Below are 23,145 nucleotides of genomic sequence, written 5' to 3' on the forward strand. Positions count from 1 at the left end.
CCATATTTGTTATTCTTTAAAACTGCGAGGACTTAATTAGTACAACATATATAAGCACAAAATTAGAAGTACAGTGTCAGAAAAAAACCAAGAATAGGGTTTTGTATAGAACTCCATAGCGAAGAAAATCAAGGTATATGTCACTATGCTTAATTGAAGTTTTATTTTACTTTAAAATTTTAACTCAAATTGATTTATGGGTTTGTTTTTTTGGTGTTATAAATTGGTAATTTTTATTTTTTTTGAATTACAGAAAATGTCAGGAAAGGATCAAGATTATCGTATATTTGTGGGAGGGTTAGCATGGGATGTTACTGAACGTCAACTTGAGGGGGCTTTTGGTCGTTTTGGTAAAATTATTGATTGTCAGGTTTGTAAATTTTTTTCATGATTTTTCAGTTTTTGTTGTAATTTATGTGAAAATTTTGTCATTTTTAGGGATTTAGTGTATGTATGTGTACTGATGAACTGCAGAAATTTCACATAGCTTACAAAATTAGGGACATTTTCAAAAATATACAGTCCAACATAAAATATTACGCCACGTAGCCCAATATACATTATAAAATGTTGTTATACACAAATATGTGCTAAACCGGGTAACAAACTCAAAATATGGGCTACGTGGCGTAAATATTTTCTTCCAGTAGGAATAGAGCTTATAAGTCCCTAAAAAATTATAGTGGACTTATTCAGATCTTTGATATTGTTCTGGCAGAATATTTTTCATTTCTACACATTGTTTTGAACTTTATCATAATGTTTTTTTTTTAACACTTTTTCCTGCATTTTGATCAAGTTTGGGAAAATAAATTACCTTTGGGTTTATGTATGAAGGTTAAAACCTTTTAGAGGGTGTTTGGATTGTCTTATTTTCAGTGCTTATTGGCTTTTAAACTCTTTTCTACTTTTTGTGGTGTTTGGGAAAGATTTAAGCACTTACTTTTAGGCCAAAAAAGTACAAAAATAAGCCAAAAGCCAAAACGCTTTTAGCTTATAAGCTACTTTTAAAAAGCCAATCCAAACATCCCCTTAGTGTACTAATCTCGTAGGCATGTGTTATTTTTCCCAAAAAGAACTTCAAAGATAATTTTTCCGGGAAAGAAGTCCACGTTTGTGAAGCTCGGAGAAAACTATATTGAGAAAACAAAATCTTATTACTTTAGAAAAAAACTATGTTAAGAAAAATCCCTACTCGAAATGCCACTCCTCAGGCTTAATTTTTTCTTTTGGAAGCTCCTATTATCTTTATGCAATATTTTAGGAGTCCTAAACAACTATTTGTGGAATGATGGCTTATATTAGTGTGGCTGCTCCGTCTAATAATCTTACTACTACTTTTACTGGTCAAGAAATAGATGAAGCAGGCTATCATCGTATCATAATACAACTATTTTCTTCCCATTATTATGAGGTCGAATATATTGCATTCTCCTTGTAACTTATACTGATAAACTGCAACCTTTGTTTGTCTGAACTCTGACGTATATATGAACTTAAGCACTCGAATAGCTTAATGTTTTTCTTTTTCGGGTTTCTCTCTTCACATGCTTTGTGGTGCTATGTATGCGGGATTTTGTTGGGTCAGTCTTTAATTTTGCAAATTGTTTGTATTGCTTCAAGTTGAGTGCTAAAGTCATGTTTATTTCCAACTTTTCTCTTCATTTTAATCATTTATTAATTAGTTTTCCTTTAATATTTTTGGATCTGGTTATGCCAGTTAATGGTTTTGAGATGCCTTAGATGGAATTGTATGAGGAAGGTTTTTTGTTCATTGGAATGTGAAGTTGCTGGACATAAATAATTGATTCTTTCAGCAGCTTGATTTTGAGGTTTCACTTGTTAGACTATCCAAAAAAGCTTAGATCGGCTGCATATTAACAATGGGAAACACTATCAGTTTCAGTTGCAGCAGTAACTTGTTCAGAGATGAGTATCTGTGCTGATTCACAATTCTGCTCTGGTGCTTTGAACTGGTTCAGCCATTAGCTAATTGTATGGTTTAGTAAATTTCAAGGGGCATTTATATTTTGGACTTTGGACTTCATGGAAGACGATTGGAATATGTGGACTGAGTGCGTCAATAGATGGTCTGTTTTGGTGGAATCACCAGTAATTTTAAGACTTTTTCCTGAATCGAAGTTAAATTATAAAGGCATAGCAGTCAAGTGGCAGTTCCTGTCCCATAAATATGTTTAGTTTCGTGAAACATGTCAAATGTGGGAATAGAGGAGGTAAGTTAGCTCTTCATGTAAGGTGCTTAAATTGTATGTATCAGTTGCAAGCAATCGTGGAATTCCGGGAAATAAGAAAAAAGGTTCAACCAAGAGATGGACTTTGAACCAATTTCAAAAGGAAAAAAAGAGAAGGATTTTGAATATGGAGTTCAGCTCAGAGTCTAGTTCCACATTTCTTCAAGTCAGTTTGGTTGACAGTTTCTGTGAACGGCAACCTGTTGATCCTGAAAGCTAGCAGGGCCAATCTGACTGGAGGTTGTCTTTCCTTTTACTAGAATTTGAGTGTCATAGTGTTATTGTGAACAGACACCAGATATATGAGTCTCTAAGTGCCTTTGCATGGTAGCAGCACTTTCTCTTTTTAGTCGATCTGCCAACTACGGTTTGCTACGTTGATTCTAATTCGTGATCTGTGATGTCCTTGTATTTGTAACAGTGTGAAGTTCTTTTGAATGGTCGGTGGATGAGATCCTGGGTGGTGGAACTTATGAGAGAAACATAACAACTTTCTTGCGTTTGCTTTAAATTTTATGGGGATGCTAAAATATTTACTTTCCCATTTATAACTATGACGGATCTATATTAGACGACATTCGGCGATACCTGTTCTTTGTTCTAAAGAAGTTACAGGGAAAAAGGTCGAGAGCTATGTGGTACTTAGCTGATCTCCTGCCTCTACACGAGCCACTTTCAAGATTGAACTTGATTCTTGATTTCCTGACCTTTTGAAGCCCTTTAGAAGCTGTTCTGTGCAGAGTCTGGATGCATTTCTCTCTCATTCTCTCTCTTGATCCCTCATTCTGTTTCACTTGGTGGTTTGCCACTGTCAAGATTGAACGTGATTCTTGATTTCTTGACCTTCTTGAAGCCCTTTAGAAGCTGTTGCATGCTGAGTCTGAATGCACTTCTGTCTGATTCTCCTTCTATATAGATCATTCTGTTTTACTTGGTGGTTGAATGATCGTTTCGCTGTCGTGAGATGTTCTTCTCTTGAGCAATTGCATTGTCTTCCATATCGTGGATCACCAGATGATGACATGCCTTTGAAGACTCAGGAGTAGCATTGCTTCAGCCAAGTTAGCACCTTCAGAATGGATTATCGCTATAGATTAGTTTATTAACAATTTGCTCTGTTCCCTCTGAATTGCATTTTGAAGGCTTAAAGTGGATTAGCTCTTTTGAGTTAGCTTTATCTGCTTTGATGCCTTGCTAGCAGATAGTGTAAGTGGGGATGTTGAAAATTTTCTAGCTGGGGATTGCCTTAATGAGGATTAGCTGGGCTTGTACTGGAAAAGATAGTGGAATGAAGATCAGTATTTTGAACAGTTACTGAACAATAAGTCAAATGATGTTTGTGAGAAGTTTTACCAAGGAAATTTACCGGGAAAATGTCATACCGCAGTATGCTTTGTCAGTATGGTGAACCCTTGCAGCCGTAAGCTTTGTTTGTATGGTTAACCACCTGTTCTTAGACACACCTCCTGCAAAACTTTTGCTTGTCACTCATTAGTCTGGTTGGAGTAAATGAAGGAAGTTTATGGATCCAACAAAAGTTCCAATGGGCATAGATAAGATTTATTCAAGAGGTTAGGAAGCCTTCTTGTTTGGTTTTGTTGTTTTAGTTGTTAATGGTACTGGATACATGTGGTCTGAGTCAACCTAATGGGTCTGAGGATGATAATCTGCAGACCTGCAGATTTCTGCTGCCCAAGTAAGATTTCCTCCGCCAAAGTAAACTTTATATTCGTAGATCTTGCTTACTAATATGCTTTAGTTTCTTCCCTTTTCATACTAATGAAGTGATTAAGAAAACTTATAGCAGTCTAGGTTTACTACTTTTCATTTACTTACCTATGTTTTGCGCAGTTGCATGCATAGTTGTAGAGTTGGGATTCAACTTGAGAATTGAAGTATATATAGAGTAAAGTAAAAAATTCAAAGTTGAATGCCAAGTGCAGAAGCAACCAAGAACTGAAGTGTTGCCTGATGATGTTACTCTAGCCACTAAGTGGGCAGAATGATGCATTAATAAGATGTGGGTGTTCCGTATAAAAAAATAGATGTGTGGTGTTTTATATTTTTAACCAAAAAAGAATGTCATGATATTGTGATGAAATGTTGAAATTATCACATGAAATCTACCTCTATATGATGTATTTATCATGTAGCAATGATGAGAGTTGGTTACGTAGAAGTTCTAGCATACCTTGTCACACTTAACCAAAACCAACTACTTTTTCCATTCACACTTCACTGCAATAAATGAATGTCATCAAGTATCAATCAAGTTGAAAGTAAAGGGATTTAAGAGAGAGTCCTAGAAATGGTCTGAAGCATTAAGGAAAGGAATGTACTTTCCATTTAGTTTTCAGAATTAACTTTTGATACTGATATGAGGAGCTCCAGATTGAACTTTCTTTGAACTTTGGAGTTTGTGCGTGTGTTCTTTGCGTATTTTGGACTTAAATTTTGAGTTGAACTGTTGGCTACTCAATTTAAACTGTTGCTCTTGCAAGTTTAGACCATGTCTTGGTATGTTTTTCTAAGATGGATCACATCTGAGCAATTTGAATTGGCAGTGACCAGGTTATTGCGTGGCTCTGTTGAATTTGGGTGATGGTTCACCTTGAGATTGAGTGCTAGTATATTTGTTGTGGATGGACCATGTAATTCGGTGTTCCATTATTGCTTCAAATAATCTTCCTACAGAAGACATTGTCAAAGAATGTTACGTTGCTTTGCTGTCATTTTGCTAATTGAGATATTATCAATTTTTTGAGATATCATCAATAATTCTAGGCATGTAATTTTCACTGCTTAATTCTTCAGAATTTCCTTGTGAAAGAGTGAAGGTAAAAGGAACTCCTCCTTTATTGTGCTCTATATCTCAAGTTCTAGTCCTGATTTTGTTCCTGATAAATATCTATTTGAATGTCATGTGCTTGTATATTATTACTGGCTTCTGAGAAGGTAGATTTTAGCTTGATGTGTTTGTCTGGTGCTAGTTTCTAAATTGTTAGCACTGTAGGTTATGCTGGAAAGAGATACAGGCCGTCCTCGTGGATTTGGGTTTTTAACATTTGCAGACCGTGACGCCATGGAAGATGCAATCAGAGAAATGGATGGTAGGGAGATTGGTGATAAGGCGATCTCTGTGAACAAGGCCAAACCAAAGATGGGTGGTGAGGATTCTGACCATGGCTATGCTGGAAGTTACTCATCACGTGGCAGGGGTAGCTACGGAGGTGGTGACAGGGGTAGTTATGGTGGAGGTGACAGGGGCAGCGACCGGGGTAGTTATGGTGGCGGCGATAGGGGTGGCGACAGGGGTAGTTATGGTGGTGGCGACAGGGGCGGTGACAGGTCAGCAGGGCAAGACAATTGCTTCAGGTGTGGCCGCCCAGGCCATTGGGCTAGAGACTGTCAACTAGAAGGTGGTGGCCGTAGTGAACGTGCAGTATCCCCCCCTCCTCGATCAAGGTATGGTGGAGGTAGTGCACGTGGGGACCGTTATGGTAGTGACAATCGGTACACGGATGATCAATACGATAGAGGCCATTATGCTGATAGGGAGCGCTACGATAGCAGAGATGATAGATATGGAAGCCGTGATCGTTTTGCCAATGACAGGTGTTATGGCTTAATCTTTTCCTCTTCTTGCTTGGTGTTTACGGATCTATTTTTTTTTTCCTTGTCTAACCAAAAATGACCTCTTATGATATTTAGGCACCCTCCTGGTGGTGGTGATCGTTTTGCGGGCAACAGGTATGGGGTTTCTGACCGGTACGCTGAGAACGGTTCTGGCAAAGAGAGGGGTTTTGACAGGGATGTAGGCCCACGAGGTGGTGACAGGTACGCGGGTGGAGGACCAGCACGTTACGAGGGAAGAAGTGTCAGAGACAGAGCGGGACCATATGATCGCCCTCCTAGGGGAGGAGGACGTCCACCCGCCTTTGATCGTTATTGAAGGGCTAAATCTGTGATGTGTTCATCTATCCATGTTTGGATTTTAACTCTTTTATTATCTTGCACTTGTATGGAGAATTAGGATTTGATTAAATGTTTCACCAAAAAAATTAGGATCGGTAAATGACAGTTGCTTTTTCTTTCTTTCCAGGTAGCTAGCTAGTTAATATCTGTGATGCATCATGGCTTATTATACAGGGTTGGCCTCATCTTGTTTTTTTGGCTGATTCTTTCTGTTTGTTGCTCTAGTAGAGGTTATGAACTCTGGTTTAATATTCTCTTATGATGTAAAGATGTTGAATTGTATTAACTGCGGTAGGGAAACATAAATCTTCGTTTTATTGCTAGAAAAAACTTCTGATTTTATGTTCCTGTCAACAAATAGCTCCTTCCGATTTATTATATGTGTCTTTTAGTTTGACTAGACACAGTTTAAAAAGTAGAAGAGATTTTTGAATCTTGTGATTTTATTATTTACTAAAGAGGTGCACCAAAATGCACTTTGATCTTTTAGTTTTAAACTTTACATTTGAGAAGTTAACGTATGCATACTTAACAGTGGGGATGAAAACAAATTTATAAGAATCACAATTTTTATGCATAGAATTACTCTATATCTGAGTTGGCGAGACGGCATTATTGGAGTGATTGAAGTACACACAAGGCTGCGTATCGGGCGGATTGGACGGATAACTACGCTTGACGGTTCGGCTTAACGGTTATTGGCTTTTAAAAGTATTAATCCGCTAGCCAATCGATAAGATATCAGTTGGTCCGGTATCGGGTTAGCAATTATTGGACGGTGTATCAGTTAAATTACGTAACTACTATCTTTTTTGCCTTGAAACACAAACGTTTTTCTCATAATTCAAAAACTAGGAAGCCAATTAAGCCCCATAGCCACAGGCCAAGACTTAATGGTTAAGAATCCACAAGTTTAATCTCAACTCTTTCGATGGTGATCACTTCGCCACCTTTCTTTGGAACCACCGTTACTGCAATAGTAACTTCCAACAAAAAAAAAAAAAATTATGGTTAATGCAAGAGTTTACTGAAGATAGTTACTGAAGGTTCAAACTTTTCACTTTAGTGCTTTAGCTTTAGATTTTAGTGTTTTAGGTTTACAATACATGTTTTATATGTTTAGGGTTAAAAATATAAATATGATAAATTCTTAACGGGTTAACGGTTTATCCAATAAAAAAATTGCGTAATCCGCTCCCGCACCGATACGCCGTTAACTATAAAATTTTAATCCATTTTCCAGCGCTAATCCGATAACCCACTATCAATAGGTCAATTTTACAGTTAGAGTTATCGGTGGCGGTTCGGTTTTGAACACTCTAGTCACACATGCTAATTTGGATACAATTGTTATAAAAATATAAAAAGAATATTCATTCTGTTCTTCCATTTCTTCGTTACTTGTTAATTGTTCATTTTTACCCTCATTAGTTAAGGGAAGAGTGCGCTTTGACTTTTGCAAATATAGAAACTAAATTGGCAATAAACATAAAGCCAAACCTAAAAATACAAAGTGTTAACGACCATATTTTCACATCGGATCTGTTAGAAATATGCTTTAGTACTACGGTAATTTTTATTTTACTGGCTTTAGTTATTTTGAATAAGTCTAAATCAATAATCTTTTCTATTCGTATGCGGGTCTTACAAAAAAGATTAGATTATTTCGAAAAATATATTCAACCAACCCCAATCATGAAATTAATTAGTTTTAGATCTTTTAGAGATAAGGATTGTCATGACTGTTATATTTAGCATTTTAGTCTACTTTGGGTATTTACTTTTCTCAGCTATCTAAATGCAAATCAGCATATCAATAAAAAATATTCTCTAATGCATTAAAAGTCTTACGCTTCAATTTTTCTTCCTCTATTGTTTTCCTGTATTTTTTTCTTTCAAAAACCAACAATTGACATCTTGAGCAATTTTATTGAGAGACATTTTCAATCAATAGTTTTAACTTTTTTGTTGCACCATCTTTTGAAAAACCACAATGATTAGAGCTTTATTGATCTTACGAGATCTGTGATTTCATCTAAGGACCCATTTTTAAAAATCATTTTTAATAAATATCAATGTTTACGCTATTTTCAATCAAGGCAAGCATCAGTCTCTCTTTGAACGCCCCAAAATTTTCACTGGTGAAAATTATCAAATTTGTTCAGTCAAAATGAAATTATATCTTGAAGCCTATGATCTATGAGATGTTGTAATGGAAGATAGACCCTTACAACCGCTGCCTGAAAATTCTATCCTTGCCCAAATTAAATTTCATTCAAAAGAGAAAATCAAAAAATTCAAAGCAAAAATTGTAATTCAAAATTCAGTGATAGTTTCGATTTTTTTTAAAATCATTGCTTGTGAGATAGCAAAAGAACCATGGGAAAAACTAAAAAAAGAGTCCAAGAATGTGATCGAGTTAGGCAAATGCAAATTTTGAATTTGAAAAGGGATTTTGAATCTCTTAGGATGCAAGAGGATGAGACTATATATTATTAAGTATTTTGAAAAGATCTCTTTGATTGTTAATAGAATCAGGTTGCTTGGCGATTTCAAAAATGGCAGAATAGTAAAAAAAATCTTGTGACAATTCCAGAGAGATTTGAGTCTAAATTTCATCTTTGGAAGAGTTTAAAAATTTCTCTACCATCTCTGTTAAAGAACTAATAAGTGATCTTCAAGCACAAGAGCAAAGAAGAGCCTTCAGACAAGAAAATGTTACTGAGGGTGCCTTTTACTTTCTAAACAGAAAAGAAAAAGTTAACTATCTTGTTTGCAACTATTGCAAAAAGAAAACACACTTGGAAATTTTTTGTTGGCGGAGACGTGATGCAATATGTGAAAATTGCAAACAAACAGGACATGTTACGAATGTGTGCAAATTTAAAACCAAAATCCTCAAGCACAAACAACAGAAGCAAAAATTGAGGAGCAACTTTCGTAAATGGCAGTTCCTAAAGCAAGAAGGAATGTTAGAAATATGTTTTAGTACTGTAATAACTTTTGTTTTACTGCCTTTAGTTATTTTGAATAAGTCCTAGTCAATAATCTTTCCTATTAGTTAGGAATTTGTTTGTTAGTTTTAGATCTTTTAAGGATTAGGATTGTGATCACTGCTATATTTTAGCAGATTTTTCTACTTCAATTATTTACTTTCTCAACTATTTAAATGTAAACTAGTAGATCAATAAAAATTATTTTCTAACTGCAGTAAAGTCTTACACTTCAATTTTTCTTCCTCTATTAATCTAGAGCAATTTTTACTGACAAACATTTTCAATTAATAGTTTTAACTTTTTTATTGCACCATCTTTTAAAAAACCAACAGGATCTTTGGCAAATTTATTGAAAAAGTAAGGCTCAATACATTCACAACCCCTTAAATTTACTAGTAAATTTTCTTTACACACTTGAATTAGGGCTTGTTATGATTGAACATTTGAACATGCGATAAAGTGTTGCTATTTGACACTTCTCACTCAAAATTTTGCAAAAGCTTATGTGCATATTCTCAATCGCTCATTATGTAGATAAGTTAACCACTTAGAATGTGTCACCTCCTTAATTTAATTATACACATTAACCTCAATAAACCGTAAAACTTCATGCTTGTTCCAATTGACGATTATGTGTATTACCACCAAAGAGTGTGGTGGGGTGGTTAGTACTCTTCAATCATAATCAAAGATTTCAAGTTTGAGCCCTGAGAGCGGAACCAACTTTGCTATGAAGTATTTTACGCTCCGAAGTGATACTTTTAGGCATTGAATCCGGAACCGCCTTTAGTATGAAGTACTTTACCCTCCAAACTGAGATGTTTCGGCGTGAATATTGATCGAACTCCAAAACGAATGTGTGACATTGAATGAGAAAGGAAAAAATGTTTCATATTGAAGGGGAAAAAAAGATGTGATGTCATGCACATGCATACTTAATAATCTAAATACATGTGTATTAAAGTGTGAACTAGTCACTCTCAAAGTATGAACATCTTGACAAGTCTGTAAAGAACAAATATATGATGCACTTGACTTACTTCAATCGCGTGTGTGTATATAATATGATGCCAGTAGGCAATATATACACGCTCTTACTTTGAAGATTCCTAACATATAAATTAGAGCCGTCAATATGGGCTAAGGCCCGTAAGCCAACCCAACTCCGGCCGTGATTTGATAGAGTTAGGTTTGAATTTTTGAAGCCCATTTAAGAACGAGGCTTTTTAGCCATGCCCAAGTACGCTTGTTGGCCCGAGGCTTGAGCGTGTGTGGGTTGGGCCGGTCCGTGGGCCTAATAAAAAATTTAATTAAAAAAAATAGAAAAAAGTGAAGATGTTCAAACAATTTTGTCAGAAGCAGATTCAGATGTGCTTGATGAAGATGATGTGCTGGTGTTGGATACGTCATAAGTGTCATGGAAATTTCTTTAAGAAGTTTATTTTTACTTTAAATGGATGAAATATTGTCATTTCTTTTGTGTTTTGTTGAGATCTATTGGAACAAAGCTAAGTTAATATTCCTATTTAGCTAGTTGTATTGGTACTCATTAACTGTTTAGTTTGCTATTAATATCTCTATGTGGTTTGAGTAATATTAATTATTAATACATTAGTGTTGACAATGTCAAAAGTTATTTCACAGAAGGTTTGGTCCTATATGATCGTTTTCTTGTTCAGTTACCCAAAATATTTGGGTAGAATGGTAGAGATTTCATACCGAAGCCATACAATCAAATCTTTACTTGAAGCCAAACTTAATAAGCATTATTAGAATCATTTTATTTGTGGTTTTAAGACTTACTTAGCAAGCAGTAACACTATGTACTATTGTCTTGTAAATATTTATGTTAGCATTTTTAAATTGAAATATAAATTAAAAAATTTTGAAAAATATTGTTTTATAAGGTGTGCTGGCCCGGCCCGTAGCCCACGTAATGATGGGTGGGCTTGCTATTTTAAAACCCAACAAAACGGTGGGCCAACCCGACTGGCCGTCAAATTCTGAGCCCGGATAGTGAAGCCCGTTTTGACAGCTTTTTGTATTTTCTTTGCTTTTGATTTTTATAGAAGCTTGTATTCTTATCCCTTTGAAATTTCAAATCCAAAAAGGATACCACTACTTTCACATTTTCTAGGAGGGTATGATTTTCCCTCTCAAAAAGGGCAATATTTTCTATTGTTGCTGCAAAAGTGTCAATGTGCACTTCCCAAGTTCCTTTTATGTATACGAAATAGTAGTAGAAATTATTGCATTATAATTTGTCAACTTGTTGACTTATAAACACTTCCAATTATGTGTTTTGACTCAACTTAGTTGCTTCCTTTCTTTTCTGTCTTTATATCTCGTTTCCCCATATTTTGTTCGTTTTTTGTTCTCCACCGGAGAATACGCCATTGCCCCTTATTTTTCTTAAGGGTTATATATAAGAGGGGAGCATATTTATTCCTTGAATTTGTCGTAATACATACATAGAAACTTGTACTTCTTGTACGCGCTCCTACCAGTGGCGGACCCAGGATTTAAGGGTCGTGGTCTTAGGCTTTGAAAACTAAAGCTACCATGTTATTGATTTAAGGGGTGCTTTTTTAATATTTATAACCAAATTTCATATATTTCTTATATAACTATACCTAATCTACGTCGGGTTTAATGGGTGCTGGAGCACCTCCAAAATGTACATAGGTCCGCCCCTGGCTCCTACCCGCGAAGTCTGAATTTTCACTAAGAATTATTTAAAATATAAGAAAATTAATAAACACACCGAAAAGTCAAGGAAATTCAACATTTACTATATATACATAAAAATATATTTTAACTTTATACATAATGTAATTTTCTAGCAGAGGAAGTTCAGGGGAACCTCTTGGGCAGGGAGCTATTATTAAGGAAATTCAGTTAAGTAGGGTATTAAGGCCTTTTTGTTTTTATTTAATTGTTTTTATTTTTTAAGCCCATTAATTCTCTATGGCAAATGATCTTATCTTGAAAGAAAGAAAAAAAAATCAAGAGGCAAGTTATCATTATTATGAAAAAAAAATCAAGAGGCAAGTTATCATTATTATAACTATACTTTTGTTGTCAAGAGGCTAATTGAACACAGTGAAAGTATGCAACGTATAACAAATAATTAATTAAATAATATATGAGAGCTTATGTGATGATATCGTAATGTTTAAGGAAAATTTAGATATACATTTCTTCTCTTTTTGTCCCTTCAGAATTTACGTCATTTTTTGGTTTGTTATTTTATTTCCCTGGACTACAAATTGCGTAACTACTAGGGCATTGACCATACGTAGAAGAAAAACTAAAGCATTATTTGTTAGAGATTCTAACTTACTCAAAGAAGCAAATTCAAGAAAGTAATTAAATATTTGGATTCCTTGCGACTAATAGTCTATATATTTGTCATAGAGGAATTTAAAATATGTGGCTGGAAATTAATTAAACATAACGAAACTACTCAAAGGTTTGAACAGATGGCAACCTAATCCACAACTATATACATTAAAGTAAAGTAATTACAGATCAATTATGCAACTAAAAAAACTACTTTATTATTTGACTAATTGTAGTCACATGTGAGAATAGATAAGGTCAATTTGATCCAACAATAAACAACTAGATTAGGAAAAGTAATTAACTTCTCTAGGAGAAATTAATTGAATGCATTTTAAAATAGAAAATTACTAGTTAATTGATTTACTTGACCTTCGGATGAGATTCAGCTTACATGTATACACCTAGGGAAGCTGAATAACAAATTGACAACTGTTCAGCAACTTGAATCTAAATACTAACAAAATGGATTTTTTTAATAAAAAATTGATAGAGATTATTTTTCTTTTATATTCTCTTTCTTCTCTTCTTTCATTCTTGTTTAATATGTACACTATAAACTTATTAGCTTGTTCGGAGTGATAAAACATAAAACAAATGCGGACTACCTTAATCGTTTCTTCTCCTCTTCTTTCGTTTCTACATTTATTCATGAGTTATTTACTTGTAGTAGTGGAATAAGCATTTGAATCAGACCATTTAGAATTGTTGGAATTGGCAGTAGAAGGTTGAATATTAAATTTGGAGTTAAATTTGACCACTTTGAATCAATTTTGAAGCAAAAACGTATTGGTGAAATTTCTTAGTAACACTTTGTGATCCGTCAGGCATTGTGAACTACACCGTTCCAGGCTTACAATTAAATTTGTACTAAAATTCCTAACGATCCGCCAGGACTCGTGGCAAGCCCATCCATCAGAAGCTCCTACGGATCCGCAATAATTTGTGAACTATTTGTTCCAAAGTTAAAGTCATGATGATACGTCAGGACTCGTGGCAAGTCCATCCATTAGAAGCTCTTTCTAAGCCGCTAAAATTTGTGAACAGTTTATTCCAAAATTACAATACAAATTGTACCATACTCTTAGTGATCTCGTCAGTACTTGTGGCAAGGCCATCCGTTAGACACTCTTGGTGATCTGCCATGAGTTCTGGCAAGACAAGTTTTCTGGCGATCTACTAGGAATTGAACTCCAACTTATGAACCCAAATTTATTTATGCACAAATTATTTAAACGTGATCAATAGTTAAACAACAGCATAGAAATAACCTATTTGGGTAAATCTCCCATTATCAGTTGAGAGGAGCTCAATACATCACAAAAAAAGAGAAGAAAAATAGTGAAGGTGCTTGATAATATTCAATTCCTTGAAAGCCTGTGAATACTAGAGCAAGTGAAACGATACACTCGTTTTTCCTTCCCTTGCTCCTGCTTTCTTGACCACTAATAGGAATATCCAATCCGCTCCTTTTTTTACTTTTAAAAAGGGCAATGTTCTCTATCATATAAACAGGGCCGGCTCTAATATAAGGTTAGATGGCTTGGGGCCTCAACTTTTTGAGGGCCCCATTTTTTCTAAAAGAATATAAAAGATTGTCATCTGTATTATTAGTTATTTTTGTATGTATTTTTAAATTCTATGTATTTTTAAATTCTAATTCTCCACTTTTACTATTCTTATTATCTTATTATTAAATATTCTAATCCAAAATAAGAAGAAAAAAGAGAAAATTTGAAGAATTAATTAAATCCCAAAATGCAACCCCTGATAGCTATATTATCAATTGAAAAGGGTTTGTTAGAACAAATCGATTATAAAACAGTAATTAATGACTTCGCATCTAAAAAAGTTAGCAAAGAGGTCTTTAAATAAAAATATATATAACGATTTTTTCTTTTAAAGGAAAAACCAGGGCCTCTCTGTGAGATTTGGCTTTAGCCCTACAATCTTGTTGAGTCGGTCCTGCTTATAAATTCTTTTTTGGAACTTGTTTTACTGTGTGTTTGAAACATGCACTTTCAAGTTTCAAGCCTCTTTCTTGCAACTTCTTAACAAAAAATGACAAGCAACAAGCTGTACAATATAATTATGGTATGAATCCAGCCTAGTTTAATTCTGAAGATGCATTGTCATCATGCTAGATGAACGTCAGTAGTCACAATTAAGACAAAATTAAATTTATAAAATAATCATATGCTAATCAAGTTAATTAATTAGGTGTGGTGATGCTAAGCACATACAAAAGAGAAAAACTAATCTTTATCTCAGTGCCGTATCCCAGATTTTTTGCGATGCCTATTAGAATCATCCAATTGAAAATGCAGGCATATAATTGCGTGAAGAAAATCATAGATTAGTTGTTAAGGGCCTGTTTGGAAAGCCACCCAAGTAATTGAAATTGGGTGTAATTACACAGTTTGGCCTGTTTGTTTGACCAAGTAATTACACAGTTAGGTGGGAATTGGGTGTAATTGAGAGGGTGTAATTACACTCTCCAATTCTCAAGGGGGGTTGAGAATTGGGTGTAATTACACCCTGTAATTACAGAGTTACTTTTTAGTTTGTTTATTTTAATTTCTTTTTATTTTTAATTTCTATTAGTTTAATTTTTTTTGATTTCTTTTTATTTTTACTTTTTAATTATTTTTATTTTTAAAATGTATTTTCTTTTTATATTATTTATTTTTCATTTCCTTTCTTCTCATTCCCAACCTTTACTTCTTGTGGTTCCATGTAATTGCTTGTATTTTTTTTTTTTTATTATTCATTTAGCATAACCGTATTATTATTCTAATTTTTGAAACTACACCTTTTAATATTGGAAAGAATGAGTCATTAACAAACTTGGCATATAATGAGTGACATTATTAAAGTAGAATTTCGTTGTGAATTAGGTTATAGACTTATATTTTCCCTTTCTTTTGAATTATTTACTTAAGTTACGTTGGAACTTACTTATGTAATGTTGGAATTTGACATAAGAGTATTATGTTAAACTTTTTCTTTTGGATTTTGAATTTAGGTTATATTTTCAATTTTAAGTTATTTGCTTTCACATTGCATGTTGTTTATTTTTCACTTACATTTGATGGATTTTTGTGTCAAACATTTGAATAATGTTATGGCATTATATTTATAAATATTATTTTTTGTCAAACATCCAATCCATGACGTTCTCACAAAAAAAAAAGTCTTCTTTTAAGTTTTATAATTAATTAAAATTAATATTATTAATTTGAAAAATATATATCAACTATTTTTTACAATATTAGTTACAAATACATGATTATTAATTAATATATTTTCAAGAAAAAATGTGTTATTAAATAACTAATTTAATATCATTTACGAAGGCAAATATTTTTTAAATATTAATTTTAATTTTTTTATAATTAAATTTTATTTTTAAATTAAACTAACTGTGTAATTACACTTGTGCAACCAAACAGCAGGCTTGTAATTACACTGCAATTACGTTATGACAAACAAATAGATTGTTGTAATTACACTACTGTATACTTACTAGGCTGTGTAATTACTACCCTAGTAATTACACCAATTCCAATTACCAGGTGGCTTTCCAAACAGGCCCTAAGTGTTTGTTTTGTGATAAAACATCACATCGAAAGTTGAATTAGACAAATAAAATAAACCTGAACTTTTGAAATACAGTATGTGAAAGCTGCAAGAATAGCATGGTTGACAATTTTTTACTCCCTCCGTTCCAATTTATGTTATATAATTTGACTAGACACAAAGTTTAAGAAATAAAGAAAGATTTTTGAATCTTGTGGCCTAAAATAAGTCAAAGATATTTGTGGGATTATCAATTATCTCGTTAAACGTAAAAGGTAAGATTTAAAATTAAATTGTTGCTAAATAAAGAAATGTATCATTCTTTTTGGGACAAACTAAAAAAAAAAATGTATCACATAAATTAGGATAGTTAATATGTTTATCAATTTTTTCGAATGGATCTATTGTCTAGGGTGCTTTTAGTCAAAATATTTCGTAATCATTGACTATTTTATGATTTACCCCACATTGTGGGATTCACTGGATATGTTGTTGTCGTTGCTGCTGCTACTATCAGAGGGACCAGCTCAGAAGCACGTGTGTTGATCATAAACTTAGTGTTTACTTAGTAAAATATTTTATTATGAATTATATACTGACAAATAATCTACACTAAAGAATATACAAGTAATGATGCGTATCGAAAAGGAGTTTTACTTGTCAATTGAAGTTTAGAGAAGGACAATGTCGATGGCGTGCTTCATTTGGTTGCTATAAGTTAAAAGACTTCACATGTAATGAAATTAACTATAAATTCCATCGCTTATTTATCGCTAAATAGCTAGTAACTAATATAAATTTTTGATAATCTATCACAAATCTGTCGTCGCTAAGTACGATTAGCAATGAATTTTAATGTTAAGCTATAAAATTTATTTGTCGCTAATTTTTTACTATTAGTAGTAGTTATACGATCCATTAAAAATATTCTTCATCGGAGATCATTATATTAAGGCGTAGAATACCAATAATATGAAATACAAAAAATATTTATCGGGTCATTACCCTCTATTCAAATTGTACCTACGAGTTATTTTTTTACCATTTTCTTCAAGTTGGAAGTGCGCGGGGGAGGGGGAGAGGGGATGACTAAGTTGTCTATAACTGGACATTAGCTGCCGACCAATTGTCTGCACCGTGATTTTTATGAGAAGTGGTTTTTGGAAAAAATACTTTTGGAGAATAGGTATTTGTATTTGGCTAATCAATTTGAACAACATTTTTTTTGTCAAGATTAGAGTGGCATTGTACTTCGTCAAGCTCTTGAAAAGTACTTCTGAGGAAAATTACTTTAACTTCTGCTACTATTCAAAATTATATTTTTCTTCTTCTAAACTCCAGGTAAAAAATCAACTCACTAAGATAAACATATTTTATAAAAACAAAAATCTTTTTTTATTTCAAAAAAACTTGGCTGAACAGACTATAGATTGATACTTTGATCTCAAGTAGTTATAATCGAACAAAGATTCTTGAGTCGACATTTGTTTTCTTTTCGAATTATTTCTAACTATTATCAGTTTTAGGGTATATTATTGACAAATGAAATGGACCTTTGATGTAACTCAAGCCCAAAAGCTAGCTCATAAGGAAGGATTGTTCAAGTTCATATAAAGAGATCACTATCTCATTAACCACGATGTGTGATTTTTTCATTCCTCAATACCCCACCTCACGTCAGGGTTGGACATCTGATGTGTGAGCAATTTAATATGGGGTCCGACATTGGGTGAGATGGGTCCTGCTCTAATATCATGTGAAGAATGGTTCTTGGGTCTAACTCAATCTTAAAAGCTAGCTCATAGTCAAAGGGTGACGATTGTCTAAGTCCATATAGGAGACCAATTATCCAACCCATATCCAATGTGGACTCTTAACACTCCCCCGCACACCCATGCCTCATTAACTGGAGCATGGAAAAATAATATAGAGGGCCCAACATCAGTGAACAAAGAATTAGGATGAGCATGACTCTGATACCATGATAAATGAAATGGACCTTAGGCCTAGCTTAAACCCAAAAACTAGCTCATAAGGGGAGGACTGTTGAGTCTCACATCGACTCAAGATGGGTAATTTGGACTCCTTATGTGGTCTTGAGCAATCCTCCCATCACGAGCTAGCTTTTGGAGTTGAGTTAGGCTCAAGATTTTTTTTTTTTTTTTTTTTTTTTTATCATGGTATCCAAGTCAGGCCCATCCAATTCTTTGTTCACGATGTTGGCCCATCATATTTATTGTCCACGCTCCTAGAGAGAGAAAAGCTAACGAGGGTCGAGGATCGTGCGGGGGAGTGTTAAGAGTCCCACATCGGGTATGGAATGAGTAATTGTGGGCAATTTGCAGGATTGCCCTTCACTGGGGGTGGTCTTTAATTTTTGGCCCTTAAATTGGTGGTTTTTAACTTTGGCCTTAAGGCGATATTTTGATTGTCATTATCATGAAATTGCATTGAAGGTGCGGGCGTGAGTTGTTATAAGGATTATAAAAATGACAATTAAAATTACTCGCCTTGCGAATCCAAACATCTGCCTTGCAATTTTATTTTATTTTTTACTGAGCTGGGGTTCCAACCAACAACCTCGGGGTATTAGGCGAAGGGTAAGACCACCAATTTGAAGGGCAAAAATTAAAGACCACCCCAAATGAAGGGTAATCCGCGCAAAAAAATGATTGGACTCTTATATGGACTTGGACAAACGTCATCCTATGAGCTAACTTTTGGGGTTGAGTTAGACCAAAGATTCATTTCTTAACAATTACTTTCTTATATATAATTATTTTTTTATTCGATCAATTCAAAATTAGATATTATTAGTTATTTTTAATCAACTAGCCAAACGAACTTATGATCTATGTCGACCCAAAAAGAAAAATTAAAGTCATTTAATCTTGTCTTCTGTTATCATCTTTCTGTGCATTTGTGAAAAACATGCCCTAGAAATGGGGTACTACTTAGTCTTGTCTTCACGTCTATTAGAGGTATAAGTTTTCGACATTTTTTCAATGATCATAGCTAGTTGGTTGACCCTTAGAGATTTTTGTCGTTAATTAGAGCCACATGATTAATCAATATTAGTGGAGAATATTATATCATAAAATTTGTATATAACAGTTAAAATTAAATTGAAAGGAAATCAATCTTTTGAAGAAAATATATTCCACGTTGTAAATTTGCTTTAAAAATTCATAAAATACATCTCATAAAAAGCAAAAGTGTTGTGCCAACTTGAGTACAATATATATATACACACACATAGAAACTATATATATATATATATATATATATATATATATATAAAATATAGTCTTAAATTGAAGGAAATGTGTGTGTGTGTGTATATATATATATATATATATATATATATATATATATATATATATATATATATACCATAGTTAAATCCCCTTCGTAAATCTCTTCTTATACGTTCTATTCAAGCTTCATTGTGTGCATTCGGGTATGGTTTCAAGATCTCGATTTCAGTTAGAAAGTGTGCACATAGCTTCGATGGGCGGCAGAGAATTTGGTATAGCAGCTCAGGTTCAACTTTTCGTCTCCCTCTAGTAAAAGATTAGCTAATTTGACATTTACTTTATGAGGGTAAATTATAGATTTAGATCTTATTGCTCTTCATTTTTCGATACTTTCCTTTCAGAAAATAAATAAGGGAAATGAAAGGCAAATAATTAAAACAACAAATTAATCAGAAAACAACTTATTTAATCTTATCTGTTAAAATCAAATTTTATAATAATGAAACTAGAACTAGAAGTTGAGCTTGGAGGGCATAGTATTCATTGGTTGATTAGTATAATTTACCCCATCATGTTTTAAATGTCCCCTGTCTGTCTCATCCAAATAAAAATAAAATTGAAATGATTTAGTATCAACTTATTATTTCAATACCAGAATGCAACTCTATAAAAATTTCATATATATTATTTGTTATTAATCTTTTATATATGAAAAAGATCCTATATAATAACTAAAATAATGTTTATAGTGGATTACAAAATCAAATATCCCATATAAAATGTGTTTCTTCAATCATCGATTTTCAAGACTGTCCAATAAAATGGTATTTTAGTCTTCCATTTGACAGATTTTTTCCAAAGTATCTTTCTTTGTCCACCCTTCTTTCCAAGAAACTTGCTCAAGTCAACTATAAGAGAGTCCATCTTTTAGGCTAACCCCCTACGTACCCCCCTTCTTTTAAGTTAGTGGGGTGCATGCCTAGTGGGGGAGGGGTGTTAGAACGACATCAGCTATACAAACATGCACATTTTATCTATATATATGTGACCGATTTTAAGACCTTATAGTATATCACTCTAACAACTTGCCAAACTTGACCAATTCGATCAAGACACTCACCTCATTATATCACATTCTGTTCCGCGAGATTTTTAGAAAACCACCAAACATGGTGTCAGCCAGAATTGGCGACACTGGTCTGGCCAACATGACGAACCTACCTGTACGGGTCCTCATGAGCCGATGGTTTATGGTGTTTGGCACCATCTTGATTCTGTCGGCGGCCGGTGCCACCTACATGTTCAGCCTATATTCGGGTGACATAAAATCATCTCTTGGCTATGACCAAACCACCCTCAATCTACTAAGTTTCTTCAAAGACTTAGGATCTAATGTTGGTGTCTTATCAGGTCTAATTAATGAAATTTCACCACCATGGGTAGTCCTTTCAATTGGGGCCGTTCTCAATTTCTTTGGCTATTTCATGATATGGATGGCCGTGACCAAAAAAACGTCCACACCTAAAGTTTGGCTAATGTGTTTGTACATATGTATTGGTGGAAATTCACAATCTTTTGCTAATACTGGAGCACTTGTGACATGTGTCAAGAATTTTCCAGAGTCTCGTGGTGCTATTCTTGGACTTCTCAAGGGTTTTGTTGGTCTAAGTGGTGCAATTTTGACTCAAATTTATCATGCAATTTATGGTAATGATTCTAAGTCTTTAATATTGCTTATTGGTTGGCTTCCTGCTGTTATTTCCTTTGTTTTCTTACGTACAATTAGGATCATGAAAGTGGTTAGAATTGCACATGAGCTCAAAGTGTTCTATAGATTTTTGTATTTGTCACTTGGCCTGGCTGGATATCTCATGGTGATTATCATACTTCAAAAGAAATTGGATTTTACAAGGGCGGAGTATGTTTTGAGTGCAGTCCTTGTTCTTTTCTTGCTTTTCTTACCACTTGGTTTAGTAATAAAGGAAGAAATTGATTCGTGGAAAGTTAAGAAACAAGCCTTGGATAGTATTTCCGAGGTGAAAGTAGTAACTGAGAAACCAAAAAATGAGGCTCCTCAGCTACCACCATTATCAGCTGCCACCACTGCTATTTTCGAGAAACAAGCCTTGGATAGTGTTCCCGAGGTGAAAGTAGAAACCGAGAAGTCAAAAGGTGATCAGGCTACTCAGCTACCATTATCGTCAGCTGTCACCAGTACTGTTGTTGACTCGAAAGATCCTGAAGTTTCTTGCTGGAAGACAGTTTTTCGGCCACCGGACCGAGGCGAAGACTTCACTATACTTCAAGCCCTCTTCAGTCTTGACATGTTAATCCTTTTTCTTGCTACAATTTGTGGAATTGGAGGGACTTTAACAGCTATTGACAACTTGGGACAAATTGGAACATCACTTGGCTACCCAAAAAAGAGTATTAGCACATTTGTGTCTCTAGTAAGCATATGGAATTATTTAGGAAGAGTTGTGGCTGGTTTCCTATCTGAACATTTCTTGAATAAATACAAATTTCCAAGAACCTTAGCCCTAACCATAACACTAATAATTTCTTGCATAGGCCACATTCTCATTGCATTTAATGTTCCTGGTGGACTCTATGTTGCATCCATAATTATTGGATTTTGCTTTGGGGCTCAATGGCCACTACTTTTTGCAATAATTTCTGAACTTTTTGGACTAAAGTACTACTCAACTTTGTACAATTTTGGGTCAGTGGCAAGTCCAATTGGTTCATATTTGCTTAATGTGAGAGTGGCTGGTCATTTATATGATAAAGAAGCAGAGAAACAATTGAAGGCATTGGGAAGGGAGAGAATGAAAGGGGAAGACTTGAATTGTGATGGAGTTGAATGTTTTAAATTGGCTTTTATTATTATTACAGCAGTTACTATTTTTGGAGCTTTTGTTTCTATTATTTTGGTGATCAGGACAAGGAAGTTTTATAAGAGTGATATTTATAAGAAATTCAGAGAACAAGCTAAGGCTGCTGAGATGGAAATGGCATCAGCACAAGATGGTACTAAGGGATAGATTGGAATGAAGCAAGAAGACAAAATATTGAAGAGAGGAAAAAATGGAGAAAAGTCAAAGACAAAAGAGAAGATTAGATATTCTTTTGCATCTTTGACATATACTACGTGTGGTGTATAAAATTTGTACCATATATAGCATAAGTGTCATGGATAAATTTGATGAGCGTGAAATATCGTTTTGGTATTTTCTCTTACATGTATTTTCCTTTTCTTTTCTTTTAAAAAAATATTTTGTCGCATTATTGATCGATATACTTAAAGCCGTCTTTTGGGTACGTAATGGGTTCTTCATGTTGAAAGTTAATTTCGAATAGTATTCTTTACATTTTTTTCACGAAGAAAGAGGAAAGATTAACAATTCAGGCTTTGATACCTCACACAAAAAAATGAGCTATGAAATTTGTGCTAAATAGGTCGTAGCTAATTATTTTATTTTATAATTCATAATTAGTCTGTCGTTTAACAAGATTTGCGATGAATTTTTATTGTTCAACGTTATAAGTTGTTAGTCGCTATTTTCAATTATTCTTTCTGTACTAATGTGAGGGGAAAATGAAGAAATTAAAAGGGATATATGTAGGTTGGCATAAATTAATGAGAGTAATATCGTCCAAGCACCTTGAATATTTGGACGATTTTCAAATTTTGAAACAATTTAGAATTATGATTATCTTACCAATGAAATTATTTACTAACAT

At 33.9% G+C, this 23,145-nt stretch overlaps 2 protein-coding genes across 3 annotated transcripts; both read left to right on the plus strand.

Annotated features, from left to right (window-relative positions):
* On the plus strand, positions 1-6,569 carry LOC132059100 (glycine-rich RNA-binding protein RZ1B). Of its 2 annotated transcripts, XM_059451591.1 has the most exons (4): positions 1-133; positions 254-370; positions 5,266-5,867; positions 5,964-6,569. In XM_059451591.1, exons 2-4 carry the CDS (start codon positions 257-259, stop codon positions 6,202-6,204), a joined length of 957 nt encoding a protein of 318 aa, XP_059307574.1. In that variant the 5' UTR covers positions 1-133; positions 254-256; the 3' UTR covers positions 6,205-6,569. The 2 variants fall into 2 exon arrangements, with proteins under 2 accessions (XP_059307574.1, XP_059307575.1); XM_059451592.1 differs by lacking the exons at positions 1-133; positions 254-370 and adding an exon at positions 1,901-3,948.
* A 13,844-nt stretch (positions 6,570-20,413) lies between these two features.
* Positions 20,414-22,727, plus strand: LOC132059101 (protein NUCLEAR FUSION DEFECTIVE 4-like). Its single transcript, XM_059451593.1, has one exon. It carries the CDS (start codon positions 20,571-20,573, stop codon positions 22,443-22,445), a length of 1,875 nt encoding a protein of 624 aa, XP_059307576.1. The 5' UTR covers positions 20,414-20,570; the 3' UTR covers positions 22,446-22,727.
* Positions 22,728-23,145: the final 418 nt, after the last annotated feature.

Source organism: Lycium ferocissimum, chromosome 6, assembly GCF_029784015.1.
Source record: "Lycium ferocissimum isolate CSIRO_LF1 chromosome 6, AGI_CSIRO_Lferr_CH_V1, whole genome shotgun sequence".
NCBI lineage: Eukaryota > Viridiplantae > Streptophyta > Magnoliopsida > Solanales > Solanaceae > Lycium > Lycium ferocissimum.

Bases quoted from the DNA above. Each gene is read 5' to 3' on its own strand.
- LOC132059100 (XM_059451591.1), top strand. From the start codon at position 257: ATGTCAGGAAAGGATCAAGATTATCGTATATTTGTGGGAGGGTTAGCA. The intron at 371-5,265 runs GTTTGTAAATTT...TTAGCACTGTAG, and splicing joins GTAAAATTATTGATTGTCAG to GTTATGCTGGAAAGAGATAC. The intron at 5,868-5,963 runs GTGTTATGGCTT...TATGATATTTAG, and splicing joins GATCGTTTTGCCAATGACAG to GCACCCTCCTGGTGGTGGTG.
- LOC132059101 (XM_059451593.1), top strand. From the start codon at position 20,571: ATGGTGTCAGCCAGAATTGGCGACACTGGTCTGGCCAACATGACGAAC.